Source organism: Coregonus clupeaformis, chromosome 16 (assembly GCF_020615455.1).
Source record: "Coregonus clupeaformis isolate EN_2021a chromosome 16, ASM2061545v1, whole genome shotgun sequence".
Lineage (NCBI taxonomy): Eukaryota > Metazoa > Chordata > Actinopteri > Salmoniformes > Salmonidae > Coregonus > Coregonus clupeaformis.
In genome coordinates, this window is record NC_059207.1 from 50,655,406 (window position 1) to 50,675,753 (window position 20,348).

The following is a 20,348-nucleotide window of genomic DNA, read 5'->3' on the forward strand; positions in this document are numbered from 1 at the left end:
GTTTCAAGCAGACCACCATAGTCCCTGTGCCCTAGAAAGCGAAGGTAACCTGCCTAAATGACTACCGCCCCGTAGCACTCACGTCGGTAGCCATGAAGTACTTTGAAAGGCTGGTCATGGCTCACATCAACACCATCATCCCGGAAACCCTAGACCCACTCCAATTCGCATACCGCCCCAACAGATCCACAGATGACGCAATGTCAATCGCACTCCACACTGCCCTTTCCCACCTGGACAAAAGGAACACCTATGTGAGAATGCTATTCATTGACTACAGCTCAGCGTTCAACACCATAGTGCCCACAAAGCTCATCACTAAGCTAAGGACCCTGGGACTGAGCACCTCCCTCTGGAACTGGATCCTGGACTTCCTGATGGGACGCACCCAGGTGGTAAGGGTAGGCAACAACACATCTGCCACGCTGATCCTCAACACTGGGGCCCCTCAGGGGTGTGTGCTTAGTCCCCTCCTGTACTCCCTGTTCACCCACGACTGCGTGGCCAAGCATGACTCCAACACAATCATTAGTTTGTCAAAGACTCCAGTCACCCAAGTCATAGACTGTTCTCTCTGCTACCGCATGGCAAGCGGTACCGGAGCACCAAGTCTAGGTCCAAAAGGCTCCTTAACAGCTTCTACCCCCAAGCCATAAGACTGCTGAACAATTAATCAAATGGCCACCTCCTTTGTTTTTACCCTGCTGCTACTCGCTGTTTATTATCTATACATAGTCACTTTACCACTACCTACATGTACAAATGACCTCGACTAACCTGTACCCCCGCACATTGACTTGGTACCGGTACCCCCTGTATACAGCCTCATTATTATTTTATTGTGTTACTTTTTATTTAATTTTTTACTAGTTTATTTAGTAAATATTTTCTTAACTGCATTGTTGGTTAAGGGCTTGTAAGTAAGCATTTCACTGTAAGGTCGACTCCTGTTGTATTTGGCTGTCACGACTCCTGTTGTATTTGGCTGTCACGACTTCCGCCGAAGTTGGTACCTCTCCTTGTTCGGGCGGCGTTCGGCGTTCGGCGGTCGTCGTCACCGGCCTTCTAGCTGCCACCGATCTACGTTTCTTTTTCCATTTGTTTTGTCTTGATTGTACACACCTGGTTCCCATTACATTATATTATTTCCCTATTTAACCCTCTGGTTCCCACATGGTTTTGTGCGTGTTTGTTCTTTGTTTTGTGTCTAAGACTTATGTGAGCTGGTGTGTTTTCCCTGCGTGGAGATTGGTGTTGTTTATTTTTCGAGTAAAGTATGTCGTTTACTCAGTTCTGTGTCCTGTGCCTGACTCCGTCCTACCGCTGCACATTGACACTTGACATCGGCGCATGTGACAAATAACATTTGATTTGATTTGATATCGACGTTCTCAGGACCTTTTCAAACGTCCAAAATCTCTGTCTATTTCTAGTGATCAGGCTGGTTTTTATGTGTGCTGGTGAGCTCATCCTTCTGCATTAGACAGAGAAACACATCTTGTGTGTGTGGGTGTGTGTGATTGTGTGTGTGTGTGCGTGTACATGTGGACGTGTGTGTGACAAAGAAAGGCAATATTATTCTACCTTCCATCTCAAAATGCTAAAAATGTCCTCTCTAGTTCGCTTTTTGTCACTCACACCAATTGATATATCATTTAGCTTGACCTCTTGAGTATTTTGGTTGGAACATGCACACACACACACACACACTCCCACTTTCCTCTCCTTACTTTTTCTTATTTCCTTACTCAAGTCCAGTGGACTTGAATAGGGTTTCTTCAGGGGAGAGGGAGCTGAATGCAGGCAGCAACGTGGAAGAATCTGCCCATTGAGAGCTGTGTGAGTGTGTGAATGTACACCTCGGGCCCAGGGCAGGCTGCATTGGGAGCTAGCCGACTGCTAAATACACCCATTGGAGAGGCTGCAGGGCTGGACAGGTGATTAGCATAATTAGGAGAGCAGGGCCATACATATGGTAATGTTAAGGTGGGGGGGGGGGCACTGGCAGCTGGGGTGTCACATTTGTGTCAGGGGTCGGGGGGCTGGGGGTGGGGGGTATTGTGCTACAGCTGCGGGTCAGAGCACCCCTCTCCTTCGTTGTCGATCGCTCTCCCTCTCTCTCTCCCTCTCCTCTCTCTCTCTCCCTCTCTCTCTCTCTCTCTCTCTCTCTCTCTCTCTCTCTCTCTCTCTCTCTCTGTCTCTCGTCTCTGTCTCTGTCTCTGTCTCTGTCTCTGTCTCTGTCTCTGTCTCTGTCTCTATCTCTCTCCCCCTCTTTCTCCCACTCTCTCCCCTCTGCATCACTCACCTCACACGCACCCACCCTCCTCTGTTTCCCTCTGAAAGCTGGAGGAGAGAGGGAGGTGAGAGCTTTTGCAGGTCAGATAGAGTCTCAGCTCTCAGCTCATATTGGTACCTTGGCCTGTACAGCAATGCTGCTTCTCTAAGCAGATGTGGAAAACTTTACCATAGTAGCCATTTTCTCTTAGAATGAAAGCGAAACACATCATTTCAAATTACACTTTTAGGTAACTGAATGTGTCATAGCTAGAGATGTGCGAAACTCTTTCCTCCAAAAACACTTGATCTCAGGAGGTGAGGTGAGGTTGGACTGGGTATGAGGGAAGGCTGGAGGGTGAGGTGAGGTGAGGTGAGGTTGGACTGGGTATGAGGGAAGGCTGGAGGGTGAGGTGAGGTGAGGTGAGGTTGGACTGGGTATGAGGGAAGGCTGGAGGTTGAGGTGGAACTAGGTTTGAGGGAAGGCTGGTGGGTGAGGTGAGGGTAGAACTGGGTATGAGGATAGACTGGAGGGTGAGGTGAGGTTGGACTGGGTATGAGGGGAATGTTGATGGGACAGTTGGACTCTTGACACGTGTCCTGTAAGGATAAAATACTTCCTGGTTGATTGACAGCAGCATCAGGTGGAAGTCTGTGGGCTGAGAAACATGTGGAAAAAGAAAGAGAAAAAAGAGTGAGATAGACAGATAGACAGACAGATAGACAGACAGAGAGAGAGGAAGAGAGACAGATAGACAGACAGAGAGAGAGGAAGAGAGACAGATAGACAGACAGAGAGAGAGGAAGAGAGACAGATAGACAGACAGAGAGAGGAAGAGAGACAGATATACAGACAGAGAGAGAGGAAGAGAGACAGATAGACAGATAGAGAGAGGAAGAGAGACAGATAGGCAGATAGAGAGAGAGGAAGAGAGACAGATAGGCAGACAGAGAGAGAGGAAGAGAGACAGATAGACAGACAGAGAGAGAGGAAGAGAGACAGATAGACAGACAGAGAGAGAGGAAGAGAGACAGATAGATAGACAGACAGAGAGAGAGGAAGAGAGACAGATAGACAGACAGAGAGAGAGGAAGAGAGACAGATAGACAGACAGAGAGAGGAAGAGAGACAGATATACAGACAGAGAGAGAGGAAGAGAGACAGATAGACAGATAGAGAGAGGAAGAGAGACAGATAGGCAGATGAAGAGAGACAGATATACAGACAGAGAGAGAGGAAGAGAGACAGATAGACAGACAGAGAGAGAGGAAGAGAGACAGATATACAGACAGAGAGAGGAAGAGAGACAGATAGACAGACAGAGAGAGAGGAAGAGAGACAGATAGACAGACAGAGAGAGAGGAAGAGAGACAGATAGACAGATAGAGAGAGAGGAAGAGAGACAGATAGGCAGATGAAGAGAGACAGATATACAGACAGAGAGAGGAAGAGAGACAGATAGACAGACAGAGAGAGAGGAAGAGAGACAGATAGACAGACAGAGAGAGAGGAAGAGAGACAGATAGGCAGACAGAGAGAGAGGAAGAGAGACAGATAGACAGACAGAGAGAGAGGAAGAGAGACAGATAGACAGACAGAGAGAGGAAGAGAGACAGATAGACAGACAGAGAGAGAGGAAGAGAGACAGATAGACAGACAGAGAGAGGAAGAGACAGATAGACAGACAGAGAGAGAGGAAGAGAGACAGATAGGCAGACAGAGAGAGAGGAAGAGAGACAGATAGACAGACAGAGAGAGGAAGAGAGACAGATAGACAGACAGAGAGAGGAAGAGAGACAGATAGACAGATAGAGGGAGAGGAAGAGAGACAGATAGACAGACAGAGAGAGAGGAAGAGAGACAGATAGACAGAGAGAGAGAGGAAGAGAGACAGATAGACAGACAGAGAGAGGAAGAGAGACAGATAGGCAGACAGAGAGAGAGGAAGAGAGACAGATAGACAGACAGAGAGAGGAAGAGAGACAGATAGACAGACAGAGAGAGAGGAAGAGAGACAGATAGACAGACAGAGAGAGAGGAAGAGAGACAGATAGACAGACAGAGAGAGAGGAAGAGAGACAGATAGACAGACAGAGAGAGGAAGAGAGACAGATAGGCAGACAGAGAGAGAGGAAGAGAGACAGATAGACAGACAGAGAGAGGAAGAGAGACAGATAGACAGACAGAGAGAGGAAGAGAGACAGATAGACAGATAGAGGGAGAGGAAGAGAGACAGATAGACAGACAGAGAGAGGAAGAGAGACAGATAGACAGATAGAGGGAGAGGAAGAGAGACAGATAGGCAGACAGAGAGAGAGGAAGAGAGACAGATAGACAGACAGAGAGAGGAAGAGAGACAGATAGACAGACAGAGAGAGGAAGAGAGACAGATAGGCAGATAGAGAGAGAGAAAGAGAGACAGATAGGCAGATAGAGAGAGAGGAAGAGAGACAGATATACAGACAGAGAGAGGAAGAGAGACAGATAGACAGACAGAGAGAGAGGAAGAGAGACAGATAGACAGACAGAGAGAGAGGAAGAGAGACAGATAGACAGATAGAGAGAGAGGAAGAGAGACAGATAGGCAGATGAAGAGAGACAGATATACAGACAGAGAGAGGAAGAGAGACAGATAGACAGACAGAGAGAGAGGAAGAGAGACAGATAGACAGACAGAGAGAGAGGAAGAGAGACAGATAGGCAGACAGAGAGAGAGGAAGAGAGACAGATAGACAGACAGAGAGAGAGGAAGAGAGACAGATAGACAGACAGAGAGAGGAAGAGAGACAGATAGACAGACAGAGAGAGAGGAAGAGAGACAGATAGACAGACAGAGAGAGGAAGAGACAGATAGACAGACAGAGAGAGAGGAAGAGAGACAGATAGGCAGACAGAGAGAGAGGGAAGAGAGACAGATAGACAGACAGAGAGAGGAAGAGAGACAGATAGACAGACAGAGAGAGGAAGAGAGACAGATAGACAGATAGAGGGAGAGGAAGAGAGACAGATAGACAGACAGAGAGAGAGGAAGAGAGACAGATATACAGACAGAGAGAGGAAGAGAGACAGATAGGCAGACAGAGAGAGAGGAAGAGAGACAGATAGACAGACAGAGAGAGAGGAAGAGAGACAGATAGACAGACAGAGAGAGAGGAAGAGAGACAGATAGACAGACAGAGAGAGAGGAAGAGAGACAGATAGACAGACAGAGAAAGGAAGAGAGACAGATAGACAGACAGAAAGATAGGAAGAGAGACAGATAGACAGATAGACAGTTTGAGAGAGGAAGAGAGACAGATAGACAGACAGAAAGATAGGAAGAGAGACAGATAGACAGATAGACAGAGAGAGAGGAAGAGAGACAGATAGACAGACAGAAAGATAGGAAGAGAGACAGATAGACAGATAGACAGTTTGAGAGAGGAAGAGAGACAGATAGACAGTTTGAGAGAGGAAGAGAGACAGATAGACAGGTATGATGTAAGGCTGCAGACTATAAGCTGAAGTGTATGGGGCTGTTGGTGTGTCAGGGTCGTTTGGTGGGTCGGTGGCAGTGAGGTGACCTGCTTCTAGGGACTTCCATGTCACTACAGGGGGTTTGGCTGAGAGAGCCCTAATCCAGCTAATCCTGCCCCCCCTGCAAACACACACACACACACACTGCCACCCTACTCCCAGCCTGTACCCCCCAACCACTCCGGCTGCTGTGATGTCAGGATATGGGTTTGAGTTTGGAAGGGGTTGTTCTTATGTTGTAGTGTGGGTTGGAGGGGATGAAGGGGTTGGCAGGGGTGAGGGGGCACGAGGGGGCCAGGCCTATTGTATTGAGCCCCATGCAGCCTCCATGAGACAAGCCAATCAGAAGCCAGTGTCCTGCTTGAATGGAGGGAGAGAGAGGGGGGAGAGAAAGGTTTGGGGGGTGATGTCAGCTCCTTAGAATCCACTTCTCCCCCCTTTTACCCACTCTCTCCCTCTCCTCTTCTTTCCCCTTCTCTGGGTTTCTTCTCTCCCCCAGTTTGAAAATAAGGGGGACCAGGGGTTAATGTTATACAACAAACTAAATGCCCTCACTGAAGGCGCAAACACAGTGACACACACACACACACACACACACACATTACCTCTTCCCGTTGGCATTAGTGGATGTGTGCTGTTTTTCTATTAAGATGTGACGGGTTAGTTTGAACTGCAGTATTACTATCTAGGAGATGAGAGGAGACTGACTGACTGACTGACTGACTGGCTGACTGAATGACTGAATGACTGATTGAATGACTGACTGACTGACTGACTGACTGACTGACTGACTGACTGACTGACTGACTGACCGACCGACCGACCGACCGACCGACCGACCGACTGACTGTCTGACCGACTGACTGAATGACTGGCTGACTGACTGAATTACTAACTGACTGAATGACTGAATGACTGACTGACTGACTGACTGAATGACTGACTGAATGACTGAATGACTGATTGAATGAATGACTGACTGACTGAATGACTGGCTGACTGACTGGCTGACTGACTGACTGTATGACTGACTGACTGACTGACTGACTGAATGACTGACTGGCTGACTGAATGACTGAATGACTGATTGAATGACTGACTGACTGAATGACTGGCTGACTGACTGGCTGACTGACTGACTGTATGACTGAATGACTGACTGGCTGACTGACTGACTGTATGACTGAATGACTGACTGACTGACTGACTGAATGACTGACTGGCTGGCTGACTGACTGAATGACTGGCTGGCTGACTGACTGACTGACTGACTGACTGACTGACTGACCGACCGACCGACCGACCGACCGACCGACTGACTGTCTGACCGACTGACTGAATGACGGGCTGACTGGCTGAATTACTAACTGACTGAATGACTGAATGACTGACTGACTGAATGACTGAATGACTAACTGACTGAATGACTGGCTGACTGACTGACTGACTGACTGACTGACTGACTGACTGAATGACTGGCTGACTGACTGAATTACTAACTGACTGAATGACTGAATGACTGACTGACTGTATGACTGAATGACTGACTGACTGACTGACTGACTGACTGACTGGCTGACTGAATGACTGATTGAATGACTGACTGACTGAATGACTGGCTGACTGACTGGCTGACTGACTGACTGTATGACTGAATGACTGACTGACTGACTGACTGACTGACTGAATGACTGACTGGCTGGCTGACTGACTGACTGACTGACTGAATGACTGGCTGGCTGACTGACTGACTGACTGACTGACTGACTGACCGACCGACCGACCGACCGACTGACTGTCTGACCGACTGACTGAATGACTGGCTGACTGGCTGAATTACTAACTGACTGAATGACTGAATGACTGACTGACCGAATGACTGACTGACTGACTGACTGACTGACCGACCGACCGACCGACCGACCGACCGACCGACCGACCGACCGACTGTCTGACCGACTGACTGAATGACTGGCTGACTGACTGAATTACTAACTGACTGAATGACTGAATGACTGACTGACTGACTGACTGAATGACTGACTGGCTGACTGAATGACTGAATGACTGATTGAATGACTGACTGACTGGCTGACTGGCTGACTGACTGACTGAATGACTGACTGACTGACTGGCTGACTGAATGACTGAATGACTGATTGAATGACTGACTGACTGAATGACTGGCTGACTGACTGGCTGACTGACTGACTGTATGACTGAATGACTGACTGACTGACTGACTGAATGACTGACTGGCTGGCTGACTGACTGAATGACTGGCTGGCTGACTGACTGACTGACTGACTGACCGACCGACCGACCGACTGACTGTCTGACCGACTGACTGAATGACTGGCTGACTGGCTGAATTACTAACTGACTGAATGACTGAATGACTGAATGACTGACTGAATGACTGGCTGACTGACTGACTGACTGACTGAATGACTGACTGGCTGGCTGACTGACTGGCTGACTGAATGACTGACTGACTGACTGACTGACTGACTGAATGACTGACTGAATGACTGAATGACTGAATGACTGAATGACTGAATGACTGACTGAATGAATGAATGAATGAATGAATGAATGAATGAATGACTGACTGGCTGAATGAATGAATGAATGAATGACTGGCTGACTGAATGACTGGCTGACTGAATGACTGACTGACTGACTGACTGAATGACTGAATGACTGACTGACTGACTGAATGACTGACTGACTGACTGACTGACTGACTGAATGACTGACTGAATGACTGACTGAATGACTGACTGACTGAATGACTGACTGAATGACTGACTGACTGAATGACTGACTGACTGACTGAATGACTGAATGACTGACTGGCTGGCTGGCTGACTGAATGAATGACTGGCTGGCTGAATGACTGACTGACTGACTGACTGACTGAATGACTGAATGACTGAATGACTGACTGAATGACTGGCTGACTGACTGACTGAATGACTGACTGGCTGGCTGACTGAATGACTGGCTGACTGAATGACTGGCTGACTGAATGACTGACTGACTGACTGAATGACTGACTGACTGACTGACTGACTGAATGAATGAATGAATGAATGACTGACTGACTGACTGAATGAATGAATGACTGACTGAATGACTGGCTGACTGACTGACTGAATGACTGACTGGCTGGCTGACTGAATGACTGGCTGACTGAATGACTGGCTGACTGAATGACTGACTGACTGACTGAATGACTGAATGACTGACTGACTGACTGACTGAATGAATGAATGACTGACTGACTGAATGAATGAATGACTGACTGAATGACTGACTGACTGACTGACTGACTGACTGAATGACTGACTGACTGACTGACTGACTGACTGAATGACTGAATGACTGACTGACTGACTGACTGACTGACTGACTGACTGGGGTAACCCTATTTGGTGGCTCTACTCTAGTTTAGTCATCCCTTCACAGCACGGTGTCGTAAATCACACAATCTATATCACCTGGGGTGGCAGTGCATGATGCAACAATTATGCAATCATTTCGATTTCTTTTTGGTTTTGAGTAAGAGAAGGTCAATGGGTAAAAAGCCCCTAAACGACATGAAGAATCCAAAAAGAGGCCGGTATATTGCAGAGGTAACACTGTGGAGTAGACGTGGTGGAAAGGAATGGGCAGCAGGCTATCTGAGAGGGACTGGGCCTCTGTTGGAGGGCAGAAACATTTAGGTAGAACGGAAACACCTTGGTGATATGAATGAGGACTAAGGTCAGCCACGTCTCCTGAGAGCACATAAGATGTGAATATGTGTCATTGATGAAACACAGCTGCATACACACATAGGGTTGCAAAGGGTTTACCAGTAAACTACCAGAAATGTTGGTATCGTTCAAGGATTTTATGTAATCTATCACAAGACATCTAGTGGCCCTTTTGGGTACTTCAGGTTTATACAGGCGTCTGTAATTATCTCTGGCCCTCTGTGTGGCCTTATCACGTGAAATATATGAAATAATTAAATAAGATGATTTTCAAATAAAAAATAGAATGAGAAAGCTGTAAAACATTATCCTAAATTAAACCATCAACTTAGTGAATACCATTGGTGTTTAATATGAGGGTTTCAGCATGAAATATCCTTTATATTTTATTAGTTTTTTTCTCAAACTTTTATTTATTTTACTGTCAGTATGTTTTGGCGTTAAACTGGTGGCAGTTGTGAAAAAAGTCAATAATTGGAAGAGTTGCAGAGTTCATTGAAAATAATGCCATTGTTGAATAGATACTTTTTTCATTAATTAAGCTAGTTCCTCTTGAACCATGTGGTCGATCCACTAGAAACTCATTGACAATATGGACACAGATATAAAAAATGAATACCATATATGAATACATTTGAAAAACGTTTTTCAAATATAAATTACCAAAGTTATGATAGATTGCCATAGATTACTGAAGATTACGGTAACTTTGATAAACTACCGGTAGCTTTGCAGCCCTACACACACTTGCACTAGCGCGCACAAGTACACACACATTTTTGGTCCAGCTCGGGTGTTAATTTCACCCTGAGGCTGGGCGAGCGTTGACCCCAGAACGCTGCAACCTCGTGAAGTGTGGAATTCTTCAAGCCTGAGGTCGTAATGTGCTGTTTCCTGTAGAGAGAGGGGGACACAGGGAGAGAGGGAGAGAGAGAGATGAAGAGTGTGAGAGAGAGAGAGAGCGAGAGAGGGAGGAAGAGAGAGAGTATGTGTTTGTGTCTTTCTGTTTGTGTCTTTCTGCATTCCTCTTCTCTGTCCTACCCTCAAGTCGTTGTTGTAAACTCCAGAAGATTGGGTGGCATTCGGGCTTGGAATGTGTTCAGAACATTGGACTAGGAGTGTTTTTCCTCTTGCACCATTCTGATTGGTCAGTTTGTTCTCATCCTTTCTGTGACTCCTAGCAGACTGAAGCAACACTTAACTTGTCCTGATAACTGTATCATAATTCAAGTATAGTGTAACAAGTACTGCATTTATTTGTTGTTATACTGCACTTAGGACTAGGGTAATTGCTGGAAGTGCAGTATAACCATGAGTAATCACAATACATAACAGTACTTCCACAAATCATTACATAGTAGTAATAAGAACATTGTCAAGTGCTAGCCAGACTTTGTTAGTGCACTTTGAGAGCGTGTGCATGCTCTGTGTCCTCTAGTATAGTGTTGCGTGAGGCACTGTAGTGTGTAGTGACATTGACTGTAGTGACATTGGCCTTGTCCCATCCAGAAACAACCCATTAGTCCCCTATACCCTACACCCTAGGGCAGACCCTATACCCTACACCCTAGGGCAGACCCTTGTGTAGATCTGAGAGGACTGGATAGGTGCACGCAATACGGGGGAGATTCAGCCTATCCGAGGGAAATGTAGAGAGGTGTAACGCCTAGCTTACACGCATCAAATCCTCTAAGCTCTACACTCGTGCCTACAGTCCAGGGGCTGTTTTTGGACAGGGCACACACACACAGTTCCATGAGTTGTAAATCAGTTCCATGCAGGTCTGTGTGTGTGTGAGTCGTGGTAGATGTGGGGAGCGGAGAGAGCAGCAGAAAGCATGTTTCCGTCCGTCTCTGGTTAGCTCAGGCCTGTTATTAATGATGCCGATTCTAAACACGCACTCAACCCGGATCAGATGGGAGCCCTGTGTTTGGGTCGGGGAAAAATCAAGTGTGTTTCCCTAATACGCTCAGACATGGCCCCCTCCCTCTATGTTGCTCTCTGGTCTGCCTGGGTGGTCTGGCCCCAGACAGAATAGCATGCTTATGTTCAACTTGAATACGACTACAATAGGCTGAAAATATAACACCTATGCCTGGTTCATGTTTCATGAATTGTAGTCGAGCAATTCTTCAATTGGATTAGAGCATATAAAATGTAACAGATTTTCACACAGATTTTGATATGCTCTGTGTGTCAACCTCACCAGCTAAGGTTCTGGAGGCCAGAGGCAGTGATTTCTGGAATTAAAGCTGGAATCCGCATTTGGTGAAACAGCGCCACTGTTTGTCCCTGGGCCTTTGTTATGGTTTTGGTTTTGTTGATGAAACGGTGGAGAATGTACATATTCTGCTGTTCTATCCCCCGTGCAATGATGTCCAAGGGGAAACTAACAGTGCTTGTTGAAGTAGCTTCTTTGTTATCCCAAACGGACGTGGCAGTTTCACCAAATACGGATTCTATCTTTAAACAGGTTTAAGGACAAGACAGATCAACACGAACCTCGGCCATGCACAGTAGATCACCTGCTGGGTGTTGACAAACGGCGGCGATTCAACATGTACAGTAGAATCATTGGGAAATTAACAGAAAGTTACATCCGATGTTCTGTGGTTAGAGGCAATAGGATGGCCACCCGCTGCGAACGGCCTACATTCGTGTTGGTGTTTCTTGTCCTTTAGAGGCAGAGCTGGAGGCAATGATGTCTCATCCTAAAGGGAAAAATCCCCCCCAAATAATTGATTAGGGCGTTTTCTTGCAGCTTTCAGTGGATGTTAAAGGATGTCTGAGCAAGGCAGTGGCCAGCAGGGTTGGAGGGCTTTGGGAGGTAGAGAGGAAGTCATGGCTTGAGCTGAAAGGTAGGGCTATGGCAGTAATTGAATAACTGACGGTTATGGATGAAGACAGTCATGAAAATAAAATAACTGTGAAAACCGTGTAAATAGGCCTAAAGTCATTTTAGAATTTTGTAAAAATGTTAACGTAGATAAACTTTTCCTAGTAGCGGGAGTGTTTACTAATGATTATAAGTAATTGTTTTGCTAACTTACTCTGTCTATTAAACTGTCTACATCTCATCATTCCAACTGTCCTTTGATGCTCCAGCAGCTAATCCACTAGATACGCGGGGGTGTAGAGCAGATGACAAGGTAGTTCTGGCTCGGAGGCCTAGAATGCGCTAATGTTGTGTCAAATGGGCAATGCGCCAGTCCTCTCCAGCCTGGCATGGTATCATTTGATACGGAATCTTTTCTTAATTTATAGACTAATCAACGCTGATCAGGCCTGGTCCATAGGCGAGACAAAAAATATTGCCGCCCTTGTATTCCCACAAAGTAGAATAGTAGGCCTATCCTAGGCTATACAGTGTGGGCCAGCAGTGCACTTTTATGAATGCCCCATGAGGTAGCCTACCATTTGTAAAACAAGCAATTTATAGTTAATGTCACGAGTTACAAAGCCAGAACCCAGAAGCAGACCAGGACAAGGTAAGTTGAAACGAAGGTGAGTGTTTATTTACAAATTCACGAGTGATGCTGAATAATCCAGGGAACAGAGCGGGCGGCGTGGATGAGTTGTTGAGGGTGCAGTTGTTGGTCCAATGATGGCTCGGCAGCCGCCGACCATCAGGCAGAGGTAGGGTGAAGGTTCCGGACGAGTGACTGCAGATGGAACAAAACGGAGGTAAGTAAACAACAAACCAACAAGGTGCAAAACAACAAAACTAACGCTAGAAGCTCTAAGACTGATACTCTGATAAACCTACTGTTCATGGCTAACGATCCCGCAGGGAATGGATGTTAGGCCAGAGCCTAAGAAGGGTGATGATCAGGACCAGGTGTGCAGATTGCTGATGGGATGCAGGTGCGGAAATCAAGAGGGCTCCCCGAGCGTTCCAGAACCCTCGGGAAACTGGAGATCCCGAGCAGAAAAACTAGTCCACAGACAGGACCCGACTCAGACTGCCGGGATCGTTACAGTACCCCCCCTCCGACGAACGCCACCGGGCGGACTCCCCGGAGCGCCAGGATGGAGGCGGTAGAAGTCACGGATGAGGTCAGCATCTAGGATCTGTCGCCGCGGAATCCAACTCCTCTCTTCAGGACCATACCCCTCCCAGTCCACGAGATACTGGAAACCCCGGCCCCGCCGTCTGGCATCCATGATGCGTCGCACCGTGTAGGCAGGACCACCTCCGATCATCCGAGGAGGAGGAGGAGGAGGCGGAGGAGGCAACAGAGGACTGAGGAAAACAGGCTTGAGGCAGGAGACATGAAAGGTGGGATGGACTCTGAGCGTCCTCGGGAGTTTGAGTCGAACTGCCACCGGATTGATCACCTTCTCCACCACAAACGGACCAATGAACTTCGGTAACAACTTCCTAGACTCAGTCCGTAAAGGAAGATCCCGTGTGGCCAACCAGACCCTATCTCCGATGGTGTAGGTGGGAGCGGGGATCCGGCGACGATTCGCCTGGAGCTGATACCGGTCCGAAACTCTAAGGAGTGCCTTTCTGGCCCGATGCCAGGTCCGGTGGCAACGACGAATATGGGCCTGAACAGAAGGCACTGAGAGCTCCTTCTCCTGAGAAGGGAACAAGGGAGGTTGGTAGCCATACAGGCACTGGAAGGGAGACATCCCAGTGGCAGATGTAGGGAGAGTATTGTGGGCATACTCAACCCAAGGCAACTGAGAGACCCAAGAGGTGGGGTTGGAAGAAGCCAGGCAGCGTAGCGTGGATTCCATCTTCTGGTTGGCTCTCTCCGCCTGACCATTAGATTGGGGGTGAAAGCCAGATGTGAGACTGACTGTAGCTCCAATGGCCAAACAGAAGGACTTCCAGACAGCAGAGGTAAACTGAGGGCCACGGTCGGAAACGATATCACTGGGCAACCCGTGGACCCTGAAAACCTCCCTAACCAGGATCTCGGACGTCTCCGAGGCAGAGGAAGCTTGGCAATTGGCACAAAGTGGGCGAACTTGCTGAATCTGTCCACGATAGTCAGAACGACCGTGTTCCCCTCAGAAGCGGGCAACCCAGTGACAAAGTCCAGGGCCAGATGCGACCATGGTCGCGGGGGAATAGGAAGGGGGTGAAGTAGTCCAGAGCTGGGCCGATTGGTACTCTTATTCTGCGCACACACTGGACAGGCAGCAACATAACCCCGAGTATCCTCGGCCATGGCAGGCCACCAAAACGTCTGCGAAGAAACGCCATCGTCCGAGCCACGCCAGGGTGACAAGCCATCTTGCTGGCGTGGGACCATTTGAGGACCGCAGGACGAACCGACTCAGGCACAAACAACCGACCGGGTGGACCGTTACCGGGACCGGGCTGCGTCCGAAGAGCCGCCATCACCTCCTCCTCAATCTTCCACCTAACAGCTCCCACGACGCAGTTCCGGGGGAGAATTGTCTCGGTCTTGGACCCACTCTCCTCCGTCTTGGAGAACATCCGAGACAAGGCGTCCGCCTTGCCGTTCTTAGATCCAGGTCGGAACGTCAGGGAAAAATTGAATCGTCCGAAAAACAACGACCACCTGGCCTGACGGGAGTTGAGACGTCTAGCCGATTGCACGTAAGCAAGATTCTTGTGGTCAGTCCAGACAATAAACGGTTGCTCCGCCCCCTCCAACCAGTGGCGCCACTCCTCCAAGGCAAGTTTCACCGCGAGAAGCTCCCGGTTACCCACATCGTAATTCCTCTCCGCAGGCGAAAGGCGACGAGAGTAGTAGGCGCAGGGATGGAGTTTACTGTCCGTGGAGCATCGCTGCGACAGGATGGCGCCAACTCCCACATCAGACGCGTCCACTTCAACGACGAACTGACGGGCCGTGTCCGGTTGAGAGAGAATCGGTGCGTTGGTGAATCGCCTCTTCAAATCCAGAAACGCTCGATCCGCCTCCGGATTCCACTTGAAGCTCCTGATACTGGAAGTCAAGGCAGTTAACGGAGCGGCCACACGGCTGTAATCCCGGATGAATCTGCGGTAGAAATTCGCAAACCCCAAAAATCTCTGGAGCTGCAATCTCGTACCGGGCTGGGCCCATTCCAGAACCGCTCTAACCTTCTCCTGGTCCATCCTAATCTCTCCCCTGGAGATGATGTACCCGAGAAAGGATGTCGTGTGGGCGTGAAACTCGCACTTCTCGGCCTTCACGAACAGGCGATTCTCCAACAATCGCTGCAGAACCTGCCGGACATGCTGGACGTGGTCGGGAAGGTTCCTTCGAGAAGATCAGAATGTCATCCAGGTAAACAAACACAAAGAGACCGATCATATCTCTCAGGACGTGTTTCACCATACTCTGGAATACCGCTGGAGCATTGGTCAGTCCAAACGGCATCACCTGATACTCGAGTGACCCATCGGTGTATTGAAACCCGTCAACCACTCGTCTCCCTCTCTGATCCGGACCATGTGATACGCATTGCGTAGGTCTAGCTTGGTGAACACCGTAGCACCCTGTAAGGAGTCGAAGGCAGAACTCATCAAGGGCAGGGGATACTTGTTCTTGACCGTGATGTCATTCAACCCCCGATAATCAATACACGGTCGAAGAGAGCCATCCTTCTTACCCACAAAGAAGAATCCTGCCCCCAGGGGTGATGATGAGGGACGAACGAGACCAGCAGCTAGGGACTCCTTGATGTAGGTCTCCAAAGCCTCACGTTCAGGGCGGGAGATACTGTATAACCTTCCCTTGGGGTAGACAGCTCCAGGGAACAGGTTGATGGCACAATCATATGGTCGGTGGGGAGGGAGTGACAGAGCCTTCTGCTTACTGAACACTTCCCCCAAATCGTGATATGTCTCGGGAACCAGGGACAAATCTGGGGGTTTAGCCTCAATCACCTGACTGGGAACCGAATGGGGACAGGCAGTCTTGAGACAGTTAGCATGACAATCAAGGCTCCAACTCGTTACCTTGCCCGTTACCCAATCGAACGTGGGATTGTGTTCCTTCAGCCAGGGGTATCCAAGGACCAGAGGAACATGGGAAGACGGCAGAATGAAGAATGAAATCATCTCCGAATGATTCCCCGACAACAGCATCTTAACCGGTTCAGTCCTCATCGTGATACGTGCCAGACTACTGCCGTTCAGAGTGGTCGCCTCAATGGCTTCCGGCAATTGCTCCTTGGAAAGCCCCAGCTGTTCCACCAACTCGGCATCAAGAAAGCTTCCATCGGCACCTGAATCGATAAAAGCGTTAATCGCTAAGCTCTGATTCCTGTTCACAAGGGTAGCCGGGAAACGGGGTCTGACAGAGGTACTGAGAGGTTGAAACTGGCTCGCTAAAAGTCCTCCCAACTTTAGCGAGCCGGGCAGTTTGACGACCGCCGGGAACAAGTGGAGATGTAATGTCCCGAGCTACCACAGTAGAGGCAGCAGTTGGTCTTACGTCTATGTTGACGCTCCTCCTTGGTTAGCCCGTGCCGCCCCACTTGCATGGGTTCAGAATCGGGAGAGAGGACCTCTCCACTAATCCTTTGTGGTGGAGAATGATCGACGTGTTCTGGTCCACCACCCGACCCGACTGGGAACTGAGAAGCTGATCGATTGGACGGACCCCCATTGCTTCTCCCTCCTTCGCTCTCGGACTCGATTATCCACCCGAATAGACAAGGCTACCAAGCTGTCCAGGTCACTAGGCTCCGGATAGGAGATCAACTCATCCTTGAGCTGCTCCGACAGACCCTGGTAAAAGGCCGCTTGCAGAGACTCCTCATTCCACCCACTCTCCACAGCCAACGTCTTGAACTCGATCACGAAGTCGGCCACGCTGCGAGTTCCTTGGTGAAGCGAAAACAGGCGCCTAGCTGCGTCCCTCCCTCGGACGGAATGGTCGAAGAGCTTTCTCATCTCGGCCGTGAACCCCTGGTATGAAGCCATGCAGGGATCCTGTCGTTCCCAAACGGCTGAAGCCCACTCCAGCGCTCGACCACGCAGCAACTCAATCACAAAGGCTATCCTAGCCTTGTCTGTGGCATAAGAGTAGGGCTGTAGATCGAACACTAACCCACACTGCATAAGGAAGGAACGGCATCTTCCCAGCTCCCCCTCATCTTTATCCGGCGTCGGAACCTTGGGCTCACGGAAGGACACAGCTCCAGAAGCGGCAGGCGAGATGGGTGAAACCGGTAGTGGATCCTCCACCGGAAACTTGCGCTGGTTCTGGACCTCCGTCAGACCGGTAGAAAGGTTCCGAACTGACAACGCGATCTCCTGTAGTACCGTGCTATGATGGCCCAACATCTTCTCCTGATGGGTAATGGCATGGCGAACAGAGTCCAGGTCCGCTGGGTTCATTACTGGCCGGATCGTTCTGTCACGAGTTACAAAGCCAGAACCCAGAAGCAGACCAGGACAAGGTAAGTTGAAACGAAGGTGAGTGTTTATTTACAAATTCACGAGTGATGCTGAATAATCCAGGGAACAGAGCGGGCGGCGTGGATGAGTTGTTGAGGGTGCAGTTGTTGGTCCAATGATGGCTCGGCAGCCGCCGACCATCAGGCAGAGGTAGGGTGAAGGTTCCGGACGAGTGACTGCAGATGGAACAAAACGGAGGTAAGTAAACAACAAACCAACAAGGTGCAAAACAACAAAACTAACGCTAGAAGCTCTAAGACTGATACTCTGATAAACCTACTGTTCATGGCTAACGATCCGGCAGGGAATGGATGTTAGGCCAGAGCCTAAGAAGGGTGATGATCAGGACCAGGTGTGCAGATTGCTGATGGGATGCAGGTGCGGAAATCAAGAGGGCTCCCCGGAGCGTTCCAGAACCCTCGGGAAACTGGAGATCCCGAGCAGAAAAACTAGTCCACAGACAGGACCCGACTCAGACTGCCGGGATCGTTACAGTTAATCCCTGTCATTTGGTTACATTCATCTCTGGTAATGCATGTATTAATTACAGTAATTTAGAAATATTTGTTCTTGTGTCTGACACGCTGGTGGCTATGATTGATGGGTGCTTTTACAGGGGTGTGCGTGTGTGAATTAGCTGATTCTCTCTATAGGCCTATATGCTCATTCAGAAAGTTTCCTAAAGTAGCCTGTCTGGACTCCATCTCTTTCATAAGAATCAAACCCTCCTGTCATGATTTAATCTAGTAAAAGGCCTGTTTTCAGTAGCTTAGGCTACATTATTTCTCTCATTACGGCGTCCTCTCTTTGAAGGAAATATGTCAATGTCACTACCATCGAATGGCCGCAGCAGCAGGGTTTGTGACGTTATGCAAATATTTTGGGAAAAGTGGGAGAAAACCCATCGGACTTTGTTTGAATCGTTTTGTGCGTTGAAATAGGATTTGTATAAAAAAATATATATGCAGAAAAGCCAACAGACAAGGACAAAGTAGGCATATCTCTTTATTTTGACTCTGTTAATGTTTTGTCAATATGAAAATGTGTCAGATCCTATCCAACCTGGCATTTCTTAATTTGTTTATTAATACTTATAAGTAATAACCTGAGTAATAATAATAAAATGCCATGATAATAACGAAGTGTAATGGCTTGTTTCAAATATGTTTTTATCAAGAAGCATATCCATGTAAACAAGTGTACAAACAGAATTGTGACTTCCCTTTTTGACCTCCCCCCTAAACGGTTACCTCGGTGACCGTGTACATTGGCCTGTCCAATTACCGTAACCTCACATTCCAAGACCGTCAAAGCCCTACTGAAAGGCTGCTTTTGTAGCTGGAGGGGCTCGGAGCTCACGCACAGGGCTTAGCCCCACCATGCTACCTAGTGAGAGAGGGAGGGAGGGATGAGTGTCTCCCTCCCTCCTTGTCACTGTAGGGCTGGGGAGCCAAATGCTGAGGCCGAGACTGGCCTTTTATGACACTGTACTGACATTCGAAGTAAATTAGAACAGGTTTTGGTAACATCAGTTAGTGTGACGGGGCTGACAAGGTCATCATATGCCTTATTGCTCTTTTAGGAGGGTTGATACCTTAGTCAATTTGATTGTATACTTTGTTATAAAAGGTGGAATGTACATGTTCGAAATCAAACCAGGTTCTGAAAGTTGTGTATGTAATATAATATCAGACTGAACGTGTGTGTCCTCTGGTGTGCAGTGGGCGGCAGGGTGAATCAGGAGCTGAAGTACACGCGTCAGAAGATGGGCGAGGAGGCCATGTTCAGTCCCCAGCTGATGATCCAGACGCCGCGGCAGGAGGGCGCTAACGTGCTCACTGTGGAGGCGTTACAACAACACCTGGACTCAGCTATCAGGGCCAGCCGAGTGCACGTTTACCTCTTTAACAGGTGACACACACACACACCAGCCGAGTGCACGTTCACCTCTTTAACAGGTGACACACACACACCAGCCGAGTGCACGTTTACCTCTTTAACAGGTGACACACACACACCAGCCGAGTGCACGTTTACCTCTTTAACAGGTGACACACACACACACCAGCCGAGTGCACGTTCACCTCTTTAACAGGTGACACACACACACCAGCCGAGTGCACGTTTACCTCTTTAACAGGTGACACACACACACACCAGCCGAGTGCACGTTCACCTCTTTAACAGGTGACACACACACCAGCCGAGTGCACGTTCACCTCTTTAACAGGTGACACACACACACACCAGCCGAGTGCACGTTCACCTCTTTAACAGGTGACACACACACACCAGCCGAGTGCACGTTCACCTCTTTAACAGGTGACACACACACACACACCAGCCGAGTGCACGTTCACCTCTTTAACAGGTGACATACACACACCAGCCGAGTGCACGTTCACCTCTTTAACAGGTGACA

General features: G+C 48.6%; 1 protein-coding gene across 3 annotated transcripts in view; it reads left to right on the forward strand.

Moving 5' to 3' along the window:
* Positions 1-20,348, forward strand: part of ptch1 (patched 1) — an 85,305-nt gene that overhangs the window by 17,742 nt on the left and 47,215 nt on the right. For 2 of the 3 annotated variants that reach the window (XM_045225775.1, XM_045225774.1), the window contains exon 3: positions 19,648-19,837. In XM_045225775.1, the coding sequence (XP_045081710.1) occupies positions 19,648-19,837 (190 nt within the window). Of the gene's footprint in view, positions 1-19,647; positions 19,838-20,042; positions 20,067-20,348 lie in introns of those variants that run through there. The other variant, XM_045225776.1, reaches the window with a different exon arrangement.